We start from the raw sequence: 24,756 nt of genomic DNA, 5'->3' as shown, positions 1-24,756 counted from the left end.
GCACTTTTCAGCAATAATACAAGCTCCTTTCTCGAATCGCGTGTGCAATTTACTGTTTTGTGATTTGTTCCTCCCTACTCTAATTTCTTTCGGCGTGCTGCGTTAGCGCCGAGCGGAGGTGTGTGCGGAGATTGGCGGACGTAGTTAGCGGACTACTAGCCACACGTTGTGCTTTGTTGAAGGCGCCTCGTGAGACCTGGGGTAGGCTGATGAACCACTCTTGTGCCTTTTCTGCTAGAGTGGTAGCAAACAATTTAGCCATTATGGGACCTGATAGCCATCTCAAATTCATCACCATCTCAAACGCAGCGACATGTTCGTAGGGGTCTTTGGCTCCATCATATCTCTGTAAATCGGGCACCCTGAACCCCGGTTCCACCACCTGGATCAGTATATCATTATTGAATGGGGAATTCTTGCTATTAGAGACTATCTCTCCTTGCTTCTTCAGTTCATCGATCTGCTTATGGAGGCTTTCTATATGTTTCCCGACGCTTTCGACCTCTCCCCGGGATATTACTGGCTCCCTTCCCTTGGCTCAGACCTGGCTGCTAGAGCCTGCCTCCGACATTGCTGGCCTCCTGCTTCGTCGTTTCGGCTTGCTCGGTTCTTCGGATTCTCCCATCAGCTCTCTGTTTTCAAATAATTTTCTCCTCACAGTTCCTTTTTCGACCGGGGTTGTCGTCCTCCTTTCATACTCCACAATGGCGTTCTTACTACCTTCCTCAATCATTCGCTGCAACTCATCCCTAGTCAGGTGCAACATTGATCCGCCTCTTCTCGGCGTCTCCTCTTCTCTGTTATTTCTCCTCAAAGAACCTTCCATAGCGACAGGTGATTCTCAGATAATTTCCACAGATGGCGCCAACTGATCTTGCTCAAAATCGGCGAGCTGGATGAGCGACCTCACCACAGTTGACCAACTCCACCAAGACCAAGTAGTTGGGATCCTGAGAATGAGACAAGCAAAGTGAGCTCGTCGGGTACGTCCCCGACAACGAGCCTCCGACGCTCAAGTTAGGCTGATCGAGGAAAAAGTGTGCAATCAAGGATGTGGATCGAATAGAATTAGCATTAATTATATCGTAATTTGGCGTCTCGGGGTATTATTAGGGCTATTCGGGTACTGTTGAGCAGGCCACGTGGCGTCATCCGGCTAGCTCACGCCTTGGATCAGACGGCTGGTGTCGTCTAGGTCTTCGAATGGTTTCTTCGGGTCCGGGTCAGGTCGTGCCTGACCCGATTGATAGGAGGACGCAGATCTTGAGGAAAAGGACAAAAGGGCCCCTCATTAAGGGTATTTTTGGTATTTTGACATTACCCCTATCAATATGTTTATTCCTTTTAAATTAATGAATATGTATTAATTTAATTTACCCACAAAATTATACCTATAGAAATGTACCTGGGATAACAGTTCCTTGAGTGAGAGGGCCAGGAGCTCCCAAATGTTGCTTAAATTATTAATAAGAGTGAAGTAGATATAAATGCTGTAAAATTGAAGAAAAATTTGCTGAACCATAGCCGGAAGGAATAAAATGAAAATATTGAATAAGTTTAGGATGATCTTCCAATTAATTTATAAATGCATCAATGAAAATGAAAATTACCCTTATAAATGTGTAATGATAGTTTTATAATTAGCAAAAATTAAAATAATATGTAAAACTAATTTATTTGAATTAATATTTACCAATAAATATTTGTGGTATGCACATATCATATTTAACAATAAAGCTTGAGTTGGGATGATAACATGGTAGAATGAAAAACCTCAAGGATGAGTTGACAATATATAAACTAAAACCTCAAGGATCATCACGGATGTGGTGGAACCTCTAATATTCTGAATTTTGGGTCAGGGCGCAGTGTCTTTCTGGCATGATAATTGATTTGGTGAGAAGCCGCTAGCCCTGCTAGTTCGCGGGGCCCCCGACACTATGGAGCCGGTATGTTATTATTGGCATGAGAGAGAATGGAATGTACTTAGAATCTTCAGGATTGTCCCACCACAGATTGCGCATGTTATCTGCCAAATTCCTATTGCAGCGGGACAGAGGGACAAAATCGTGTGGACCGCGGCGAGTAATGGGACATTTTCCACGACATCGGCATGGGAGGCCATTCAAGTGGTGTCTCCTCGGCGGCAACTTTTTATAGATATATGGCACTGTTCCTTGCGGCCAACAGTGTCCGTCTTCTTATGGCGGCTTTTACAGGATTGGATCCCAGTGGATGAACGCATGAAGTGAAAGGGATTTAGTTTCTCATCAAAATGCCAACGTTGTGAGGCAGAGGAGAGCATCTCTCATCTATTTGTTGAAGGGGCAGTAGTTCGAGATGTGTGGCTGCACTTTTCTAACGTCTTTGGGCTTCAGCTTTGTAAAACGGGGGACTTGCTTCGTATAGTGCACCTCTGGCGATACTCCACCCCATATCACTCAGATTTTCACATTCGCACTTTGGTACCATTTCTGATTCTATGGTTCTACTTGGACGCAGTGAAATGCTGCAAAATATCATGGGGTACATTTTACGGCCACGGGAATCATATTGGAGGTTCAGCGCCAGCTTCGCACATTGTATGCCGCACGGGTCATGACGAGCATACAGTGGAAGGGGGATTTGCACCGAGTGTTGGCTATGGGTTTCTGCTTCAGGCCGATGGTGCCTCGGGCACCCATAGTGGTGTGTTGGAGTATCCCCACTCCGGCGTGGTTTAAGCTGAATTCGGATGGGTCCTCGCTCGGGAACCCCGGGCCGATAGCAGCGGCAGGCGTTATTCAGGATGAAATTGGACAAGTGCATCTAGCATACTAGTTTGCTTTGGGTACGGCCACTAGTGTGGTCTCAGAGCTTAATGCTATTTGACGTGGTTTAGAGCCAGCTCGAGCACATAGTTTAGCACCCATAGTTGTTGAGGTGGATGCTACCGTAGTTCTCCAGCTCTTGCAGTCACGAGTATCTGGGATGTGGGAGGTGCAACATTTGATCATGCGCATTGTGCAGCTCCAACAAGAATTAGGATCCGGCGTACGACATGTTTTTCGAGAGGCTAATGGAGCGGCTGATTATCTTGTGAAGGAAGCTGCGTCTCGACAATTGACTCGGGTTATGTATCAGGAGGACATTACGAGAGTACTGCGAGGCATTATGATATTGGATAAACTAGGCACTCCCTACCTTCACCGGTGAGCTTGAGTGATGCTTTGAGATTGATTTTTGGTCGGACGTTAGGGGAGAGATTGGCGGGGGCATTACGCAGCAAGTCAGACCATCGTATAAAAGGGATAAGCATGTCTATAGATCAAATTCTATTTGTTTTCTAGACTTGGATAGACTTTGCTTTTTAGTGATTATCATTGATTTTGCACATAAATTAGAATTTCTTTGACTGTAAAGGGAGTAAGTACTCCTCGTTTATTGTTTTTGAATTGTACACTCTATAACTTTTTATGAGGTAATAAACCGATAGGGGCCGCCAAACCCCCCGCCTAGGCACAGACTGCTTTTGAAAAAAAAAAAAACTAAAATCTCAAGGATAGCATAAATTAACTATATATATGTATGTATTATTGGAAATATTATCTGCAAAATTGTGTGATGGAAAGAATCACTCCCTGAATGCAAAATTTCAGTACTACCTTGGTGCCATCGTAAAAATCGTTTGCTCCCTAAAGTTAACACAATTACTCTCTAGTACACTTGTGCGGAGAGTTGGAATAGCTTGTTAGTATTACATTAAAGATGTACAAAGAAATAATAGAAGAAGAGAGGAGAAGACTCGATTGTTTTCTTTGGCGTGCTCATAATGAAGAATGGCAAGCCTAATTTTAATGTCTAGAATTATATTAGCTTCACCTAAATCTTTCATGTCAAACCGTGACAAAAGGAATAGTTTGGTTTTAATAATTACTTCTAATGGGTACTAAAAATTAGCATGTGGTCGACATAAAAATCATTGAATGCTCCCCATTACGCTAAAGTAAATTGTCTTTTTGGATAAAAGCCAATCATGGGCTTTTTATATCAAAATAGAAACAAGTGTAACAACAACATTTGGGACAACATGAATGTCAACCATCAAAATATTTTTTTAGAAAAAAAAAAAGAACTAGCTATTAACCTTAATTGGAAGAACTCTTTCACTTCAACTTTCCTTCTTTTACCCACTGAGAGATGCTAAGAACAAAATATCATGACCAGCTAAGGAGAGTGATGACTATTGAACTGTAGAATGTCAACTACAAACCACTACATAACAAGAAAAATAAAGGGATGCATATGACAATAGCTACACAACTCATAAATATCAGATAATAAAGAAGAACCGCATGACAATACGCTTAGTTAACCACCCTCAGTGAACAAGAACTAGTGACAACCTATTCCAACTACATTTTACTGAAGCACTAGCCAAGACATTTAGAAAAACTCAGTAAATTGGACCCTGAAATAAAATTTAGGTAGAAATGTGACACCCTCTTTTTACATGAATTCCATTTTATGATAAACTTATATTTAACCCAATAAAATAAACCATATTTTTGTTGGAATAAGGAAAGAAAAATCAATTAGATTGACGGTTTTGATAATCATTTAAGCAATGTTGTCCCAAAGAATATGGTAAGTATTTGTCTTTGGCACATGTATCTGTTGTGCTTACCAAATTAAGTCAAGCACTACTTTGACGTCACAACAGATGCCCATAGACCACTTTAATAACCGTGCAACAGTTGGACTACTTATTGGATGATGGTCATAAAACCAACTGTTGGGTTTGAAATATTCCAAGTCGAGAACCTCGAGAATGGGGATCGCGTGTCCTATGTTGACTTGCATTAAAAGTCCCATTCATTTGATGAGTGCTATGTTTAATCGGCAACAGACATGGAGTGTCTACGCGATCTTTGTTGATCGATTGACTAGGAGTCAAATCGACTGAATTGACTCACGAGGCTCATCATATGGAAGCTTTAGAGGCTTGATCGGCATGACTCGAATTTTTGATTCCGATAGTATGGGAGTAGTCCTCACGTGCATGCAATGACTGTATCTTGAATTTTTGCGAGAGATGATCGTGTCTTAGACATTGTCATCATAAGCCTTGTGCAGTGCAGTCAAAGCATGCAGCGAGGACGGTGAGTTCCAAGAAGAGGATCCGTCCCTTGTCAAAACGTGACAAATGTGTCTCCTGTGCACATGGAGATGCATTTACGCTCTATAAACCTGTGGTCATAGTCATTGGTTGAATAGGAAAAGAGGCTCCTATAACTAGCAATTTGGCGTAACGTAATCTCAAGTATTAAGCACAGACGCCTAGTCCAAGATGGGAGCCGACACCCAATTTCATGCACTAGACTAAGGCCAGTAGATGATAGATGGAAGGTTCATACCCGTATGGACTCTAGAGCCTAAAAGTTCACATGGATATTCGCCTAGTCTCTAGTTCTATGGACCGTTGCTAGACGGCCACACATAGTGACGGGCTTTCTTGATCAAGGGTTGATCGAGAATTATTAATTAAATTAGATTTAATTAATAATAGTATTTGACACTAGCCCAAGTCTAGCTAAAAGGTGAACCTAAAGAGTCACACAGAAATCACTGAGAAGGGACGAGTAATTAATTGAGAATTAATTCCATAAGTAATTGGATTACTTATAAATGAGAGGGATCCATTGGATGGGGGAGCCCAAAAATAAATTAGTAGGATTAATTTGGGCTTGCCGTTATTATTTAATAAGTTGAACTTTTTAATTAATAAAGGCTTATTGAGTTCATATATTTAATTGGATTAAATATATGATGGGCCTATTTAGGTGAATTTTAAGTAAATTAGATTTAATTAAAATTAATTGGGTCTTGCATTGTATCTTAATAAAATCGGCCAAGCACCTAGTCAAAGGTTGTTGGAGAATTCTAGGAAAGGAAATTATTGACTAACATTTATCACTTTTGGAAAGTGTTATGTTAGTTGTTTTTTATTTGGAATAAAGAATATATTACCTTATGGATTGTGGAATGAACTTAGACATATTCTAATACATCCATACAAGGTATATATATGTATATTAGTTATTTGAAATAACTAATAAAAATAGAACACAATACAAGAATAATTTCCCACCCTAGAAGCCCCAATTCGGTTGCCCCCTCTCTCAAGAATACTTGGTGTGTTCTTTTTCTCCCTAATTCTTTTCTAGCAAAGTGAATTGAGCATATTCCGGTGTAGTGTGTACGTATCTTTAGAGGGTTTCTATGTTGAAGTCTCGCGTGAACGGATCAAACGAAGGAGGTTCCAAGAAATTCAAGCAAAGAGGTAATTCTTGGCTTACGATTTTTGGACCTCTTGTTTCAATTTTACCATTAACCCCGTTTAATTTTATTATTGTTATTATTGACTACATCGAACGTCCGGGAACTCCAAAGGTACACCCTTGGAATCATGGTATTATTATGTTCGGCTTTTAATTTACGAATTTCTATCTTACCGCTTCCACTTGCACGTTCCAGGGCCGATCCACACACATTTTTCATTGCTTTCAATTTTTACTCGAGATATTACATCGACATTGCATAATGACTTATGCCACCAAGATTTTCTAGTTTATCCTCAACCTTAGCATTTATAAACATAGAGAAAGGAAAAAAGTGCAATTTCTAGTTGTTACAAAACTTAAAATACAAATCCACTTAAAAAGTTTAGTATATATGTAATTATGTAGTTAGAACTCCTTACTTAAGGTGACATTGTTGACCTACCTAGTAATACCAAGGATCGGCCTTATGCTCCATGTAGCTAGTCGTTCTGTGACTTATCCCCTGAAATATATATATATATATATATATATATATATATATATATACACACAGTAAAATGAATTTCATGCGATGAAGCCCACCAATAGAATCTCGTCATACAATCATAATAAATTTAAGAAGCAACACATAGTTATATCAATGACCAAATATCAATTTACAGTATATAATTGGACGTTATCTTTTATTCTCTTAGGACCTTGCTTACCCAAAGTGGAGTGCATCACTCAATGAGCTTGGTTGGCTATTATCATCTCAATCTCAACATCTCACCTTTCTTTCTTGATGTAACACATCACATAGCTCGTATGATACCCTATCACATAATCATTCATCTGTCATCTGTACAATATAACCACATATAAACACATAATAACAATTTTACAGATATCAAAGTAATCCAAACAAATAGTCAACATTCACGACCAAAAAGTATAAATAACAATCATAAAAAATCCATATATCCAATTAGCTATATTTAACTCAAATCTCAAAATGATTGTATTAATACAAAGAGTTGCTCAATCGTCTGCTTTATTGTCACGTCCTACTAATAAATTTTGATACATAATCAATATATTGGTAAATATTAAATAAAATATTAAATAATATTCGTACATTTTCTGTCAATCCTTTTAATATTTCATTTCTAACGAAACTCGAATCTCTATTTTGGTTTCTTCAAAATATCAAACATTCTAAGCTTCCAAAAATATATATAATTTATCAATTAGATCACGAGAATTTGTTCTATCAAAATCCTTATAACTTAGTGGTTGTAGGAAAAATATCGCAAAATTACCACAAATTGTGACATTTCCGACAGGCTTTGTTTGATCGTCAGTTTTCTCATAGTTTGTGACTAGCTTTGCTATAACCTTATTTTCCATTTCAAATCAAACATTAAAAGTGCAACTGTAATGCCGTCTCAAATCCCATCGCCAGTGTGTGTACGTATATAATTATCTATAGCAAAATCCATCTCTCAAATATAATGCAATGGTTATATGGCGATTTCCTCATTTAATTGAAACTATCCTCTCATTTGTATTACTATATAAAGCATGTTTGTGTACTAAAATTTCAAGTAGACTTGGCCAGAGGATGACTCTATTTCAAAATATACTATTAATACTTCGAGAACGAAAATAAATTATGTTTTTTACCTACTAATAGACAATGATAAGATTTATATACATACATATATATACACACACATATATATGAGTTTGAGGGGCAAGATTCTTTTTTATCCTATTAAAAAAGGGTTAATTTCGCTTTTGGTACCATAAATGTGGCGAGTGTCGCATTTGATATCATAAAACACAAAAATACAAGATTTCTTATTGTTTACAAAAATGAAAATGTTAAGAAAAACTTATTTTAATATATATAATAAATAGTTATAATTAAAATTATAATTATCTTTATTTCAAATAATTTCAAAGATCTATTTTACTATTTTTGAAATTAAATTATTATTTGGTCTAAAAATATATTAATATTTAAACACAAACTGTAAAAAGTAAAACTAGTTTTTTGAGTAGAAGTATTAGATAAATTTCAATGCTTCTCGCCAAGAGTTTGGGCCACCATTGACGTTGAAGTTTCTTGTAGTTGTTAAGAAGAATGTGTCTGAAAAAACGTATATAATCTACGAGAAAATGATATATGTTCTCAATTAATCTTATTATTGCTAGGGTTTCTTTATCTCTTTCCCATTAATAAAGGAGGATGGTGCTGATATTAATACGTACTTCAATGATTTTTAGTTGAGATACAAAACAATAACTTCAATGATTCGGACTTTAAAAGATAACGTGATACTGACAATGAGACATATGTAATATCTGGAAGCAACGTGCTGAGGCTTAAAGACTACAAGATCTTGGGTGATAATTCTACTAAATTTTAAGGCTAATTAAGCAATTGTTAGTTTATTGTAAACTTTTACTAGTTGTTAAATGTGAATTGTCAATATATATACATACATATATATATTAACTTTTGTTTTATTTTCAACCAATGGCATATTAACTAAACGACAGCCAAAAAATACATTATGTCCAGCCTTGACAGAGTTTAAAAGGTTTAAACTGACCCAAACAAACAACTACATTATGAATCCATTAAGAACAGATTAATCGTAATGAGAACCTAAATATAGGTCATGACTCAAACAACATTCCAATAGACTTACATCCTTCCCCTAGATTTTACCCGTTTGTAGTTCTCCAACATGTCCGAAGCCCTGACCCAAATTTGGAGCAAATTCTGGTGTCTACCTTCCATCACCCGCTCACATCTCTGCTTCCAAATAACCCAACACATCAAGAAGAAATTTTGAAGTTGCTCTTCCTGCACTGGTTGCATGACCATTAGTTCCCATTCCTCTGCACTCCCTTGCCACTGTTGGATAATTCTCCATCGAACCTGCGAAACAGCCCACAAGAGTCTAGCCACAGAACATTCTGACAACACATGACGCAACGTTTCCACTTCAGAACCACATATTATACATAGTGTCAATACCCTGCTTCTTCAGTGACAAATTCTCCAGCGTCGGCACTGCATTAGGACACACCCACCACATAAACACTTTCATTCGTGGGGAACACACACATTCGACAAGATAGCCCACAAATACTCCCGATTCCCCCTTAGCTACAACAAATTCCTAGATGACGATGGTTAGTCTCTCTCTTTAGTATTCATAGCATGTTTAAATTCGCTTTGTAGTGTAAATATACCCTTCTTATGAAATTGCCAGCTCCACTCCTCTCTCCCAGCCATACCCCCAACAACCACTCTCCTACACCCCTCACTCAACAACCCCCATGCCCCAAGAATACTCCGCCACGTCCACGAAGGCCTAGATCCCAATGTCACCTCCCAAAAACTCTCATTCGCAAGATACTAGCCTTCAACACCTTACTTAGTAAAGAACTAGGCCTGGTTAGAATCCTCCGCCCCTGCTTCGCTAAATGGATTAAATTAAACTCATACAAAGACCTAAACCCCAAAGCCCCCCACTTTCCGAGCACAATATAACCGAGCCCAAGCCACCTAATCAACTCTTCTCTCCCCCTACTATATGCCACCAAAAGTCTGCCAATATCGATTCTAACTTACATAGCAAAAAGTTCAGAAGTTGGAAACAAGACATAGTGTAAGTAGGCATCAACTGTAGAACGCCCTTAATCAACACTTCTTTCCCTGCTTGGATAAAAGTTTTGAATTCCATCCATTTACTCTCCCACACTCGATGTTCAATATATTGGAACACAGCCCCCTAAACCTCCCCACTGCCAACAACCTTAGATATTGATCATGATGTGTGATTAACTGAACTGCTAACTTTGTCGCTAACTCCCTCTTCCACTCCTCTGTTAATCTCCCACTCACCACCATGTTCGATTTATGTAAATTGATGACCTGACTCGACGCCTGTGCATAAATCTCGAGGATCCTCCGAATTTCCCTGCCCGCACATGATTCATTGTAGCTTTACAAAACATTACAGTGTCATCAACAAACAGGAGATGAGTAACTCCTGGTGCTTGTGAAGCTACCGACACCCCTAGTAGTTGTCTACTTCCTTCAGATGCCTGAATCAAACTCGAAAAAGCCTCAGACAAAATTTAAAGAGATAGGAGGAAAGATGATCCCCTTGACGTATTCCTCTCTCCGACCTGAAATATCCAAAAAGCATAGCATTCAAAGTTAGTAATAAGATACAGTAGTGATTAACAACATAAAAAGATTGACTAACCTATGATTGAACCCTAATCTAAGTAATGCACCTCAGAGAAATGGCCACTCCACCCTATCATGTGCTTTGCTCATGTCTAGCTTTAATTCCGCACATGCATCGCTCGACTGTGATGATGTTTTAAGATGATGATTGATCTTATAAGCTAATAAGACATTATAGTGACCAAGGTACCAATAATGAAAGCAGAGTGAGACTGAGATACAATAGCATTAAGCACAACTTTCAGAAAATTAGCTATACAATTTGACGCTATTTTGATAATAATTACATAAACTTATTGGACGAAGTTAGGACGCAGATTCAAGGTTATAACATTTTAGGAACAAGAACCACATATATATAATTGAATTTATGTAGCATTATATGCTCATTTAAAATGCGAAGGACATCTGAAGTAACATTAATGCCAATAATATGCTAATGTTGTTGAAAAAATAGAGGCGGCATACGTCAGGACTAGGAGACTTAAGAGGAAATATACCGAAAACAACCCTCCTAACTTCCGCATCAGTGAAAGGTGCAGCAAGAGCGTGATTCATTTCATAAGTTACTCGGGGCTAAATAGTTGATACAACCTCAGTCATCCCAGATTCTACTGGTCTAGAAGAAGTGAAGATCCTATAAAATCCCAGATTCCCTATTTCATTCCAGACCCCTGCCTCATTTTTCAGTTTATCAATCGTGTTATGTCGGTGTCGAGTAAATGCATAAGCAGGAAAAACTTCGTATTTCCATCACCATCACCCAACCAATGATTTTTACTCCTTTGTTTCTATTTCAACATGTCTCTTACCTGATATTCCTCAAGCTGTTACCAAATATTTCCTTCTCTCTATACTTCTTGTAACATAAAATATCTCGCCTCCAACCCTTTAACCTCCCGAGTAGGCTTCCCAAAATATTCCCTATTCCACTGAAGGAGCTTCATGCGACACTGCTGAATCTTCTACAATAATCTTTTTCCAAGATCATCATCCACCTGTGTATCCCAAGCATCCTTTATAACCTTCACACACTTATTACGTTTTATCATTTGCGCTTATTATTTCATAAATTCGATACTAACCTGAGTGTTGTAGTGGTAACAGATTTCGTTTCTCAAGCTTCCCATTTGTTGATCCAAGTCTATCATTGAAACTCCAAACTTATTGGACTTGTGCTAAAATCGCACGCATCAAAATTTATTAAAAGTTTCTACTTCGCTAGTCACAAAAAAAATGCCAAAAAAAAATCACTTGTTAAAAATAAATGGAGTTGACAATATTTGCGTTGTGGACAAGAAAAAAGGAAAAGACAAATGTATTTTTTTAGTAAAGTTTGATATTTATTTTAATAGAAATTGGATTAGATATGTAGTTTTTTTAAAATTATTATCCGTAATTATGAAATTGAGAACGAAAAGAATTAACATAGAATTTTGCTGTGTGTTGAATGAATTGGAAGCCAAACATGCCCCAACAAAGATGAATTCCCTCCTAATTGTTCCTTCAAAATTGGATTGACCGTTAGTTTTAATGATCAACTTAACGAGAGTACTCAGGTGGATGAAAATTAAAATTTTGTGTACTAAGTGAAAAGTGAAAAGTGAAGGAATATACTTTGAGTATGAAAAATGAAATAATCCCATTCATAATCCATAAGGGTATCTTGGTCATTTTACCAAAAAAAAAGGATGAAAACTTAACGAAAACTAATAAATTAAACTAAATCAGTTGTTGGACGACCATTAAAATTACGAAGGTGTTGAAATATTTATAGTTATATCAAATTTCAAAAAATTTCATTATAATTAACCCAAAACTCTATTTTTCTTGTAAATGGGCAAGAAGTTAATTTCATAAGGTTGCCTAACAAATATATCTGTAAGAACAATTTGTTTTATAAGGTTGTTTTATTCCGTCACGTTTCTTGATTATTTTAGAGGAAGTTCGCATGTGAAACCTTTTGGTACTGAACTTTCTTCACGATTGAGACACAAAACAATGATTTTTAATTGAGATATAAAAGGTCAAAGTAAATAATTTCAATAATATAATTTTTTTTAAAAAGATAACGGGATAGTGACCATGAGCCATATTGATGTAGGTCGCGGGAAATCGAGATCGGATCGTAGGGTCGGATCGCAAAGTTGGGTCCCTGAATCCTTCTTTCGAACTACCTGTTAGTGGATCTTGAGAACAAAGCAAACGTGAGACTAGTCGAGTAGCCCTCGGCGATGGCCCTCCGATGCTTAAGTTAGAAAAGTGGGGTCGGAAAGATAAAAATAAAATCGAACGATATCACAAAATGGCGGTAAAAATGATGAGATAAAACGTAATTTGCATAATCATAAATGAGGCTATTTATAGCCGTATGGTACCGTCTAGGAGAGCGACATGTGTCCCCATTGAGATGCTGCCACGTCATCACAATCCTAAGGCCCTCATTTATTTCCTGGTCAAAATTGGTCAAAATGATCAAAATAGTCAATTGTGGGGATATAAATGCCTTGAAATAGCAGGGGTGTTTAGGTAATTTAATAATTTTCCTCATCATTACTCCCCCACTTCTCTTAGTGTCATTGATGACACTAAGGGAAGTGAACAGTCATTCTGTCAAACGAAAGGATCCAAGCCGTCTGCTACCGCCCACGTGTCATCATCTAGTGAAGTGTGGGAAGGCGCGCTGTCTCAGATATTCCCCTATATATAGTCCCCTCTTTGAACTTTCTTGACCGCCCCAACTAATCGCATTCGATTTCCCCCTGCGAGCTACCTCCATTCTCCAGGTATTCTTCATTCCTTTCTTATTCCAGCTTTTTATACCATGTCTTCTATGTCTAGGAGTCTTTCTATTCCTATGTCTGCATCCGAGTCTGCCTCGAGCTCCGATACGAGCTCTATGTCGGGATCGTCAGCGACCTCCCCAAGGGAGACCGCTGGTACTTCCCGTGATCCCGCTTCTTCCATTCCTGCACCTCATTCTGATCTCCCCAAAGAAACTGCTGAATCCGATGAGGCCCCTGTTTTTCAAAAATATAATGAGATGATGCAACAAAAGCCGTGGTTAGGGATCGTAAATATTATTAAAACCACTCCTGTGCAATTAAAGAGAAAATATTATATTCTTGCTGATTATGATGTCATCATTCCTCGTTTCTTTGATCGCATGCATCAACCCCCAAAGGGCTATTGTGTATTGTCCACTCTCCATTTAGATGCAGGTTTACGATTTCCGTTACCCCGTGAAGTGAACAATATCCTTGTCTGATTAGGCGTCTGCCCCATGCAGTTATCCCCCAATTCTATTAGCCACATACTCCTGTTCATTATTGTCATGAAATGCCTTGATTGCCCCCCACCTTTGATAATTTCTGGTCACTGTACAATATCACTGCTTTTCCAAAAGATCGGGAGAAACTGGGTGGTTCTACCTAACCTCACGTAAGGACTGTCATTACTTAGACGACCTAAGGTCTAATGTCGGTCCTTGGCGGGATAGGTACTTCTTTCTTCGATCTCCACCTGGTAAATCTTGGGACTTTTACCTGGGTTGGCGCGAGTCTAAACCCAAACCTGAAACTTATGGGGAGGGGTTCGAGAGCGACCTCGTAAACTACATAACACTGTTTTGGTACCTTCCAAAAGTACTACTACAGGAGAAAGTGTTGAAGCTCGCGGGCCTCTCCCCTGCTCCCATTCCAGTCAAGGGCTCATTAGGTGATTTCGGAAGTCCCATTCCTTTGTTTCTCTCTTTTTTAAGCGATCCTCTAATTGATTTCTTTGCAGAGTCTGAAATCATGCTAGCCAAGATCGCAAACAAAGCCAGAGCCAAGCAGGGAACATTGCCTCCCTCCATTGATCGTGAATTGAAACGTGCTGCAACAGCTGCTAAAGGGATATCTAAAGAATGTGCACCGACTCCTACCCCATCTCCTGCAACCGCCACAGTTTCTGACCAACTAACATTTCCAATCGAAGTTAGGGATCATACACACGACGAACAAGTAGAGGTGGTAGAGATCTCTGAAGATCATGGCCTGAAGAGGAAGAGAGGCAAGGAGAAAGCAACCTTCGTAGCAGAACCTACAGAGAGTAGGAGCGATCCCTCCTCAAGAGCAGCTAGGCAAGATAGACTAGAGGCCAAGCTCGCTGCCGACAGAGCCGCCGAGCCCGAAAACCGATGGAGATTTGCCACTTTCCAAGAAGTGTGGCAACAAATAAGGGTCGAGCAATCTACCTCTGCTGGGGTCGCGGAAATGTCTGGAGAAAAATGGGTCCCTGATTGGAAGATTTCAAAGAATAGCAGTGTTCTGCAGACCCTAGCCGGACAAGACTCTTGGGAGATTTATAGAGCTGCTTGCCTCGAGAGGGATCAAATCATTCTTACCCAAACCTCACATACATATATCGAGGAGCATTTCGCGCACAACATAACTCAGGTAATTAGCGACCCACCCTTCTCACGAGCTGACTTCCCATTCTTCAACTAACTCTTTTCCTTTGATAGGCCATGGCCTTTTCCCATAATCTCTCCCTCCAATGCTTGATGTGGAGGCATGAAAAGATTGTTGCAGAAGCAAAAGTTTTAGAGATCGAAAAGAAGATTTTGGAGCAACAATCACTGATCGAGTCCCTCCAATCTGATGCTCTAGAAAAGATGGAACTTGCTTCCAAGCTGGAAATTTCAAAGAAGGAATTGGAAGAAGTGAGATCCACGGCCCAAAGCGATCGTGAAGCTGCTTTTGAAGCAGGCAGAGAGCAGGGCTTAACTGAAGCTCGCGCCCGATTTCTACAGAGTAAGGAACACAAGGATATGTTAGATCAAGCTCGTATGAATGGCGCTCGTGATTTTCTGAAGTCCAGAACTTTTAGAGAGGCCGTGGAGAACGAAGCATCAGAATTCATGATCGAGGGATTCGAAAAGTGTTAGGGCCAGATCCAGAAGCTCGAAGGATTTGTGGAGGATTTTGATCTCGATCAACTGGACGTATCTTTGGATAAAAATCTCGAGCCGTACCCTCTTGGTCCAGCACCTGCCGATGATTTTCCTGAATTTTTACCTTTAATGGACGAACTACCACCCCCACCTCCTATTTCATAGATGGATAACGAACAATTTTTTGTAACCAACATCTAACTTTTGTATTTTGAACTGATGATGGTGAAGTAGGGATCAATTCCCTTTTTGTATGTAAACCAATGATTATCAACATCAAATATTTTGTTCGACTGTCCTTCAATCAATTTCAATTTTCATTTCCATCCTCTATTAGATTGTTTTTCTTCGTGTACATTTAAGAAGGTTCCTTCTGAGGTCGTTTAATAAGTTAATACGTCAGGATCTTTGTCAGATCACAAACGTTTCTTCTGAAGAATCTTACAATCTTTTTCAGATCGTGCAACTAACCCCTTTATCCAGTGTAAAACTCTGCAATCCTTTTCAGATCGCTTATGAACCTTTTTCAGGTTAGAAATCTTGCAATCTTTTTCAGATCGCTTACGAACCTTTTTCAGGTTAGAAATCCTGCAATCTTTTCAGATCGCTTATGAACTTTTTTCCTTATTTTTTTAAGGTTAGCTTCAAAAGAATAAAAGAACTTGTAGATGCAAAAGAACCTTTTTCAGGTCGTCTTTTTTAGACTTTATTGCGGTGTATTTTTTAGACGTCTTTTTCAGACAATTACAAGCCATTTTTAGGCAAGACCTTAGTAGGTCGCTTACATTCATCTAAGCATAAAATTTCTTCAGATTATGCACATTCCAAGATCGCGGCAAATTCTTCCCTTCTAAGTCTTGCAAAATGTATGTTGCTTTCCGTCTGATCTCCACTACCTTGTATGGACCTTCCCATGTTGGATCGAGCTTTCCAACATGCTTTGACACTTCCACTTTCTTCAATACCAAGTCGTCGACTTGAGAACTCCTCGGTCGCACTCTTCGATTATAATTCCTGGTCAACATAATCTTATATCTCAAGATCTTTGCATACGCGCGATCTCTACCTTCTTCAATCACTGTAAGATCAAATGATCTTTCCTGAGAATTTCTTTCTGCTTCATACTAGGCAACTCGAGTAGTCTCTTCCCCTATTTCCGCAGGTATAATAGCTTCACTACCATAGACCGAACAAAAGGGTGTCTCACCAGTGGCTGTTCGTGGGTCGTTCGATATGCCCAGAGTACTCCAAGGAATTCTTTGACCCATGCTCCTTTTGCTCCTTCCAGCCTGGTCTTCAAATACTGCAACAATGTTCGGTTCGTGACCTTAACCTGCCCATTCGCTTGAGGATTCCCGACCGCTGTGAAGTTCTGTTGAATTTTCAGCTCCCTACACCATGCCACGATCTTCATGCCTTGGAACTGAGTTCTATTGTCCGATACCAGAATTCGTGGGATCCCAAACCTGCATATAATATTTTTCCAAATGGAAGTTTATTACCTCTTTTTCAGAGATCTTTGCCAAAGCTTTAGCCTCGACCCACTTGGAAAAGTATTCGACCACAATAATTAAGAATTTTTTCTGAGCCACTGCCTGAGAAAACGGACCAAGAATGTCTATCCCCCATTGGTTAAAATGGCATGCGACCTTCAATGGATCTAACAGGGTCGCAGGGGAATGTAATAGTCCCGCATACTTGTGGCAACTCTCACATTTTTTGGAAAACTCCTTTGCATCTTCCACCATAATAGGCCAAAAATAGCCTTGCCTGAGGATCTTCTGGGCCAACGATCTTCCCCCTGAATGGTTTCTGCAGCTGCCTTCATGTATTTCTTTCATAACGTACTGCGACCTCTCACCATCCAAGCATTTCAATAAGATACCCTCTGGAGTTCGCTTGTATAGATCGTCTCCCAGCATCGTAAAACGATTTTCCTTGAACTGTAGCCTCTTTGCAGCGATCGCATCACTAGGGAGTTCCCCATATTTAAGGTATCGAACGAAAGGTGTTCTCCAAAAATCTGTTACTTCGACCGCGTGAACCACCTTCTCATCTATTACTGGTTGTGATTTTACCATCATAGTGATCTTTCTCTCCTTCACTCCTTCCAGCAATGATCCGAATTTCGACAAAGCATCCGTTCGTGCGTTTTCATCCCTCGGGATCTGGTTGATAGTGCATCTATCAAATTTTTTCATCATTTCCTTCACCTTCACCAAGTATTGAGTCATGGACCACTCTCGCGTCTCATAAGTACCCTGTTCCTGCATCGCGACCAATTGTGAGTCCGTATACACATCTACCTGCCTTACGCCTCCATCCCATGCCATCTGCAATCCTTGAATTAGAGCTTCATATTCAGCTTCATTATTGATCTCCGGAAAATTTAGTCTTGTGGCGATCTCAATCTCAACACCATCCGGGCCTTGCAAGTAAATTCCAGCTCCTCCGTTCTTTGAGGTCGATGACCCATCCACATGTAGCAGCCATCTCTCATCTTTTTCTGGCTGCTCGCCAACGAGCTCGATCAGGAAATCAGCAAACACTTACGCTTTGATTGCACTCCTCGTCTGGAATTCTATGTCAAATTCTCCCAGCTCAACCGCCCACTTGACCATCCTACCGGACGTATCCGATTTCGACATAACCTGCTTCGATGGATGGTTAGTTAACACAACAATAGGATGAGACTGGAAATAAGGTCGCAACTTCCTCGCCGTTGTAACTAAAGCCAACGCCAATTTCTCGATCTGGATTTACTTCTTCTCTGCCTCTTGCAACATTTTGCTCACGTAGTAAATGGGGCTTAGCTTTCCATCTTCTTCACGAACCAGCACCGAGCTAACAGCGTTATCTGAGACAGCTAAATATACATACAATTTTTCTCCAATCATGGGATTAGAGAGTAGTGGGGGGTAGTCAAATACCATTTTAGCTCCTGAAGAGCTTTTTCGCACTGATCATTCCACTCGAAATTATTTACTTTTCGCAGAACCTTAAAGAAAGGTAAATTGCGATCAGCTGACCTGGCTATAAAGCGATTCAATGAGGCGACCTTCCCCGTCAACTGCTGCACCTCCTTTATCAATTTTGGTGATCCCAACTGCATGATCGCCTTTATCTTTTCAGAATTGGCCTCAAAGCTTGCTAACCATATAGCCTAAGAACTTATCCCCTCGTACACCAAAAGTACACTTGGATGGATTCAACCTCATGCCATAGGATCGCATGATACTAAATGTTGTTCGCAGGTGCGCCAAATGATCACATTCTTGCTTGCTTTTGACCAACATGTCATCTACATACACCTCCATCGTGCTTCCAATGTGGTCCTTAAACATTCGATTCACCAGCCTCTGGTAGGTCGCACCCGCATTCTTCAATCCGAAGGGCATCACATTGTAGCAGTAGAGTATGCGTCCATCATACTGAACAGCGCGCACCCCGCAGTTGAGTCAACCGGCAGATCGATCCTTGGGAGCGGATACGGGTCCTTCTGGCACGCTTTGTTAAGATCGGTAAAGTCCGTGCACATTCTCCATTTTCCAGCAGCTTTAGGAACAATGACCACGTTCGAGAGCCAGGTCGTGTATTGGATCTCCCTTACGAACCCGGCCTGCAACCGCTTGTTTTCTTCCTCTTCGATGATCTTGTTCCTCTCGACCCCGAACATCCTCTTCTTTTGTTTTACCGGTTTGACCTGCGGATCAATATTTAGTCTATGTACAATTACCTCATGGTCTATACTTTGAAAATCAGAGGGGTTCCATGCAAATAGGTCCTTATTGCTCCTCAAGAAGTCAATCATCAATGTTTCCATCTCCGCCATCATCTGCGACCCAATGCGGGTCGTCTTTTGGAAATCCCCTGAAATTAATTCCACTTCCTTGTACTCCTCTGATGGTTCAATTCTTTCCATTTTTCCCCGCTTTACCTCCTCACTCTGTCTTATCTCCTCCTTCCTCTTCTCTCTTTAAGCCGTCTCTCCCTGTTTAATGGCCAAGTTATAACACTATCTGGCCATTCATTGATCGCATCTTACCTCTCCTTTTCCTTGTGTTGTGGGGAACTTCATCTTCAAATGGTACGTAGATACCACTGCCTTAAATTTATTCAATCCTGGTCGCCCCAATACCATGTTGTATGCAGATGGGCTATCGACCACCAAAAATTGAATCATGCACGTCTTCCTTCTGGGTTCTTCTCCCAAAGAAACTGGTAGGTCGATCACACCTTCAGGCATGACCTCACTACCTCCAAACCCGACTAAAGGTGCTCGAACTGGCTTCAACTTTACAATCCCTAAGTCCATCTTCCTGAGAACATCACTGAAAATAATGTCCACTGAACTGCCATTATCTATCAACACTTTATGTACCTGATAGTTGGCAATATCCATCTTAATGACCATAGTGTCATTCTGATCGAGAACATCCGAACTCAAGTCTTCGTCTCCAAAGACAATATTTTCCTGCTTCTCTACATGCATCATTTGTTCTCAATACTTGAACCTACTCTCCCTAGCATACTTCTTTCTTGCTCTCATCGAATCTCTGTTCGTCGGTCCACCCGAGATAGTATGAATAATCCCCTTCGTGAGTGCATTATCCCGAGCTATACTCTTCCTTGCCTCGTCTTTTTGGTGCCGCTCACGGCACCGCGACCTGCTACGTTCACCTGCTTCGGTCCTCCTATCGATCAGATGTTTTAAATAGCCCTGTCTTATCAACCTTTCGATATCGTCCCTCGACTGGTAATAGTCCTCCGTGTTATGGCCTTTGTCTTTATGGAACCTGCAATACCTGTGAGAATTTTTCTTTGCAAGTGTATCACGCATCTTACCTGGCCATTGCGGGAGGCCTTCTTTCTCCACCATCGTCATCACTCTTTCTCTGGTCGTAGTTAAGGGAGTGTATATGTGATATCGAGGCTGGTATGGTCCTTTTTGTTCCCGATCTTTTTCAGATTGCTGCTTCCCATCTCTTGATCGCTCACCCTTCGATCGCCCAGGATCCCTTGTCCACTCATTATCCTTCATGGCATTCATCTCCTCCTCATCTATGTATTTCTGTGCCATCTCCATTAATTGCTCTATTCTCGCTGGTGGATCTCGAGCCAATGCCGATGCGAACGGGCCTTTTTTTAAACCATGTATCAAAATGCTCACCATCATGTCAATTCGCAGATCCTGGACCTCCAGCACTTCGTTATTGAATCTCCCCGTAAAAACCTTCAACGTCTTGTCCTCCCTTTGTCTAATCGTGAAGTGGTAAGGGGCGGACCTCTTTGCTTTCCTTTTGCTGGCAAAATGAAAAGAAAATTTGTGAATTAACTGCTCATAAGAATCAATTTTTCCACTACTCAAACTCGTGAACCATTCCTGTGCCTTGCCCTTCAAAGTAGTTATAAACAACTTCGCCTTGATCGGATCGGTCTGGCCATATAGGTTCATGACCAGATCAAATGCGGCGACATGTTCCCTAGGATCCTTGCTCCCATCGTACTTGGGAAGATCCGGGAATCGAAAGCTACTGTCCACCACCTCCAGCAAGATCCGATTAGTAAAAAGTGAGCTCCTATTTTGCGACACGATCTCTCCCCTTTTCTTCAGCTCCTCTATTTGCTTTCCCAACTTATCTATCTACTTGCTAACGCTGTCCACGTCCGCTCGTGATATGCCTAGTTGTCTAATGACCGTTCTTTTGCTGGTCACTTCATTTGATCAGGTTCTTTCAGGGTCTTTTTTAGGCACCCTCGAGACCTCTCTCCTTTACTCAGTTTCCACTTCGTGGAATAATTATCTCCTGACCCCTTCTCTAGCTGGGGTTACCTTTCTGCTCGCCTCTTCGATCATTCGCTGCAATTCTTCCTTCGTCATTTGTATCATTCGCTCCTCCTCTCTCCCCTGAGTTTCTTCCATCTATTGATCTCGTCGAGATGACCCTTCCATTTCTAGTTCGTTCAAGGTTTCCCACAGACGACGCCAAATGATGTAGGTCGCGCGAAATCGGGATCGGATCGCAGGGTCGGATCGCAAAGTTGGGTCGCTGAATCCTTCTTTCGAACTACCTGTTAGTGGATCCTGAGAACAAAGCAAACGTGAGACTAGCCGAGTAGCCCTCGGCGATGGCCCTCCGATGCTTAAGTTAGAAAAGTGGGGCCGAAAAGATAAAAATGAGATCGAACGAGATCACAAAATGGCGGTAAAAATGATGAGATAAAACGTAATTTGAATAATCATAAATGAGGCTATTTATAGCCGTACAGTACCTTCTAGGAGAGCGACACGTGTCCCCATTGAGATACTACCACGTCATCACAATCCTAAGTCATTTATTCCCTGGTCAAAATTGGTCAAATTGGTCAAAATAGTTAACTGTGGGGATATAAATGCCTTAAAATAGCAGGGGTATTTAGGTAATTTGATAATTTTCCTCATCACATATATAATTCCTAGAAACAATGTTGAAGCTTGATGACTGCAAGGTCTTAAGCGACAAGTCTACTTAATAGGATCTTTTTATAACATAATAATAAGGGAAAAGTATTATTTTAGTCCGTTAAGTATGTCTAATTTTAATTTTAGTCCGATAACTATGTCCATTTTTGTTTAGATCCAGTAACTTACGAAATTGCTTACTTTTAGTCGTCTGGCAGATTTTCGGACAATTTTACCCCTATGAGTGCATATGGACTAAAACTGTCTTTCAAAAGTTGCATAGGGGTAAAATTGTCCGAAAATTTGCCAAAGGACTAAAAGTAAGCAATTTCGTAAGTTACTGGACCTAAACAAAAATGAACATAGTTATCAGATTAAAATTAAAATTAGGCATACTTAGCGGACTAAAATAATACTTTTTCCTAATAATTATTAAGTCATTATAAATTATACAATGTTGTCAATGTTAATTAATTACCTAATTCTTAGTTTATTGTAGACGTTAATTTATTAGTTGTTAAACACTTTCAAAAGTGAATTTGTAATAGATATACATCATTTAAATTACGAATGATTGATATATATATATGAACATATAACTAACACGCTAACAAAAAACAAATGATTCCATGTGATGGTAACTATAACAAACACAATTGTATTTCAACTATGTTATTAAAACAAGTTATGCCTTTGTATGGTGCAATCTACAATTGAATTTTACCTAATAGATCAACAGTGCAAATTTTACTTAATTTCAATCAACATTTAAAATTTAAATAAATATATAAAATATATAATTTAATTTATATAATAATTTAAGTTGAATATATATATAGAGAGAGAGAAGGGGTGGGAGGAGAGAACAAGTGACGGTGATGGGAGGGGGGAAGGGGCACAGAGGAGAGATCAGCAGAGACAATGATGAGGGAGGGGGGAGAGTGGAGGCGGTGGCAATCGGGGAAGGAAGAGTTGCGCAGGGAGGTAGGTAAGGGAGGGACAGGGGGAAGGGGATAGCGATGCGACAAAAGGGGAGCAAGAGGGGGGTGGGGGAGTGGATAAGGGAGACGATGCAATAGGGGAGAGAGAGAGTTATATAGGTGAGGGGGAGGAGCGGTGGCAGGAACTGAAGGGAAGGCAAAGGCGGAAGGGAGAGATCGATGGTAAGCTAACGGGTGGGGGGAAGGGGGGTTGGGATGAAATTATATATCAATATTAATATATTATTTATTTATATTAAATATATACACAAATTAATATTTTATTTCATCAAAATAATAATATTTTGTTTATAAACATTCATTAAAAAGTACATTAGGGGTGCATGCATTGTACCTACCCTTTTAAGGGATAATTTGCTTTATGTTCGAAAATATAAGAAGATAATTTGGTACTTAATTTTATGGGATAATTATACTTTCTATCTTTAAAGCTTGGTATAATTACACGCAGATATCCTATTATTTAAAAAATTAGATTTAATACTCATGAGGTTTATTTTTGGATAACAAATAAGTACCCCGTTAGTCACAATTCACCCAATTTACTGATATTAACATAAAACTAAAAATTAATTTTTTTTTTATTCTCGATTAACTTATTACAGACTTCTAGCAGGTCTAATAATTTTTTTATGATCAACTTACACGCATGTGTCTTCACGCATTAATACATGTGAAGAGGTATATTTTCACTGTTATAAGTGTAATTTAATCCCAAAAAAAATTTTAGCCTACAATAACTCAGTTTTAAGTCAATCAAAGGTAAATATTAATTTTCATTCAGATTTTTTTTTTAATATCAGTAAATTTATTTGCTAGACGAAAATAATTTCAACGGTGCTAAATTTAATTTCCCAAACCGCAAAAAATTTATGTGTAATTACAGAAAACTCAAAAAGAGACAAATGTAACTATTTCTATTTTTTATATAAGGAGATATTTTATATGGGTTAAAAGCATTTTCTCTCCCTGTGTTATTTATCATGCTAAAAAAAGAACCCCGTGATAAGAAAACTGGTAGAAAACCCCCTATGTGATATTAAAAATGTAGAAAATAACCCCCCCTCACAGCTACTAATTGATCATAACCACCAAAGCCTCGAATTTGGTCGGGGTATCATAGTCTTCAGTCGTGGGTTGAGGCTGATAATCCTCCATTAGTTTTTGGAATGTCTCCTGTAAAATAAATAAAATTATTAGAATTTTACCCTAAAATTAATTTTTTCTTCAAATAAAAATATTATTGAACTTATCGCTACCTCAGTTGCCATCGGGCTACTCTAGCCGTCGTCATCCTTCTTCTTGTAGCATCTGACGAACAATTCCATCTGCTTGGGCGGTCAACCGAGCTCTGCATCTTGTAGAAAATAGCGTAATATTTAAAAAATAATGATAAATCTTAAAAACAAATAAAATTTATTTACCATCTTTTTTTTGTGCATGCAAACAGAGGAAAATCTCCCGTGATATACAGTAGAGGATGCCATGAGGTTTTGCCACCTGGTTCACCTTGCTCTTCATGGACTCATCTTGGAAGTCCACGCTGGCGTAGTATGCTCGAAGCTGGAGCCATACCTCATTGGCTAGCCAAAGTGTCTTGATTAGCTCCTTTCTGGCGATGGCGAATCGTTTCTGGATGAATTTGCCCGTCCACATATGGAAGACATGGAACATGGACTCATCATCACAATCCCACCGGTACGTCATCTAAAAAATAACAAATTAAAGAAGATCATTAGTAAAATTCATTATAATTTAGATTCTAAGATAATACAAAAATTATTTTACATTACCTTCAT

The 24,756-nt window shown here is 39.5% G+C and overlaps 3 protein-coding genes across 3 annotated transcripts; all 3 read right to left on the bottom strand.

Moving 5' to 3' along the window:
* Window positions 1–16,305: 16,305 nt before the first annotated feature.
* On the bottom strand, window positions 16,306–18,626 carry LOC105160144 (uncharacterized). Its single transcript, XM_011077408.1, has 6 exons — window positions 18,445–18,626; window positions 18,278–18,358; window positions 18,141–18,165; window positions 17,017–18,024; window positions 16,722–16,817; window positions 16,306–16,614 (listed from the first exon to the last, which is right to left on the bottom strand). Exons 1-6 carry the CDS (start codon window positions 18,624–18,626, stop codon window positions 16,306–16,308), a joined length of 1,701 nt encoding a protein of 566 aa, XP_011075710.1.
* Window positions 18,627–19,541: 915 nt separating this feature from the next.
* LOC148788409 (uncharacterized) lies at window positions 19,542–20,009 on the bottom strand. The gene has a single exon (XM_088880059.1). The coding sequence runs from the start codon at window positions 20,007–20,009 to the stop codon at window positions 19,542–19,544; it is 468 nt and encodes a 155-aa protein (XP_088736185.1).
* A 6-nt stretch (window positions 20,010–20,015) lies between these two features.
* On the bottom strand, window positions 20,016–24,756 carry LOC105160143 (uncharacterized). The gene is made up of 3 exons (XM_011077407.1): window positions 24,751–24,756; window positions 24,467–24,664; window positions 20,016–21,059 (listed from the first exon to the last, which is right to left on the bottom strand). Exons 1-3 carry the CDS (start codon window positions 24,754–24,756, stop codon window positions 20,016–20,018), a joined length of 1,248 nt encoding a protein of 415 aa, XP_011075709.1.

This window comes from Sesamum indicum, linkage group LG4 (assembly GCF_026168435.1).
Source record: "Sesamum indicum cultivar Baizhima isolate 11 linkage group LG4, ASM2616843v1, whole genome shotgun sequence".
Classification (NCBI taxonomy): Eukaryota; Viridiplantae; Streptophyta; class Magnoliopsida; order Lamiales; family Pedaliaceae; genus Sesamum; species Sesamum indicum.
This window is presented reverse-complemented; position numbering and strand designations above follow the sequence as displayed.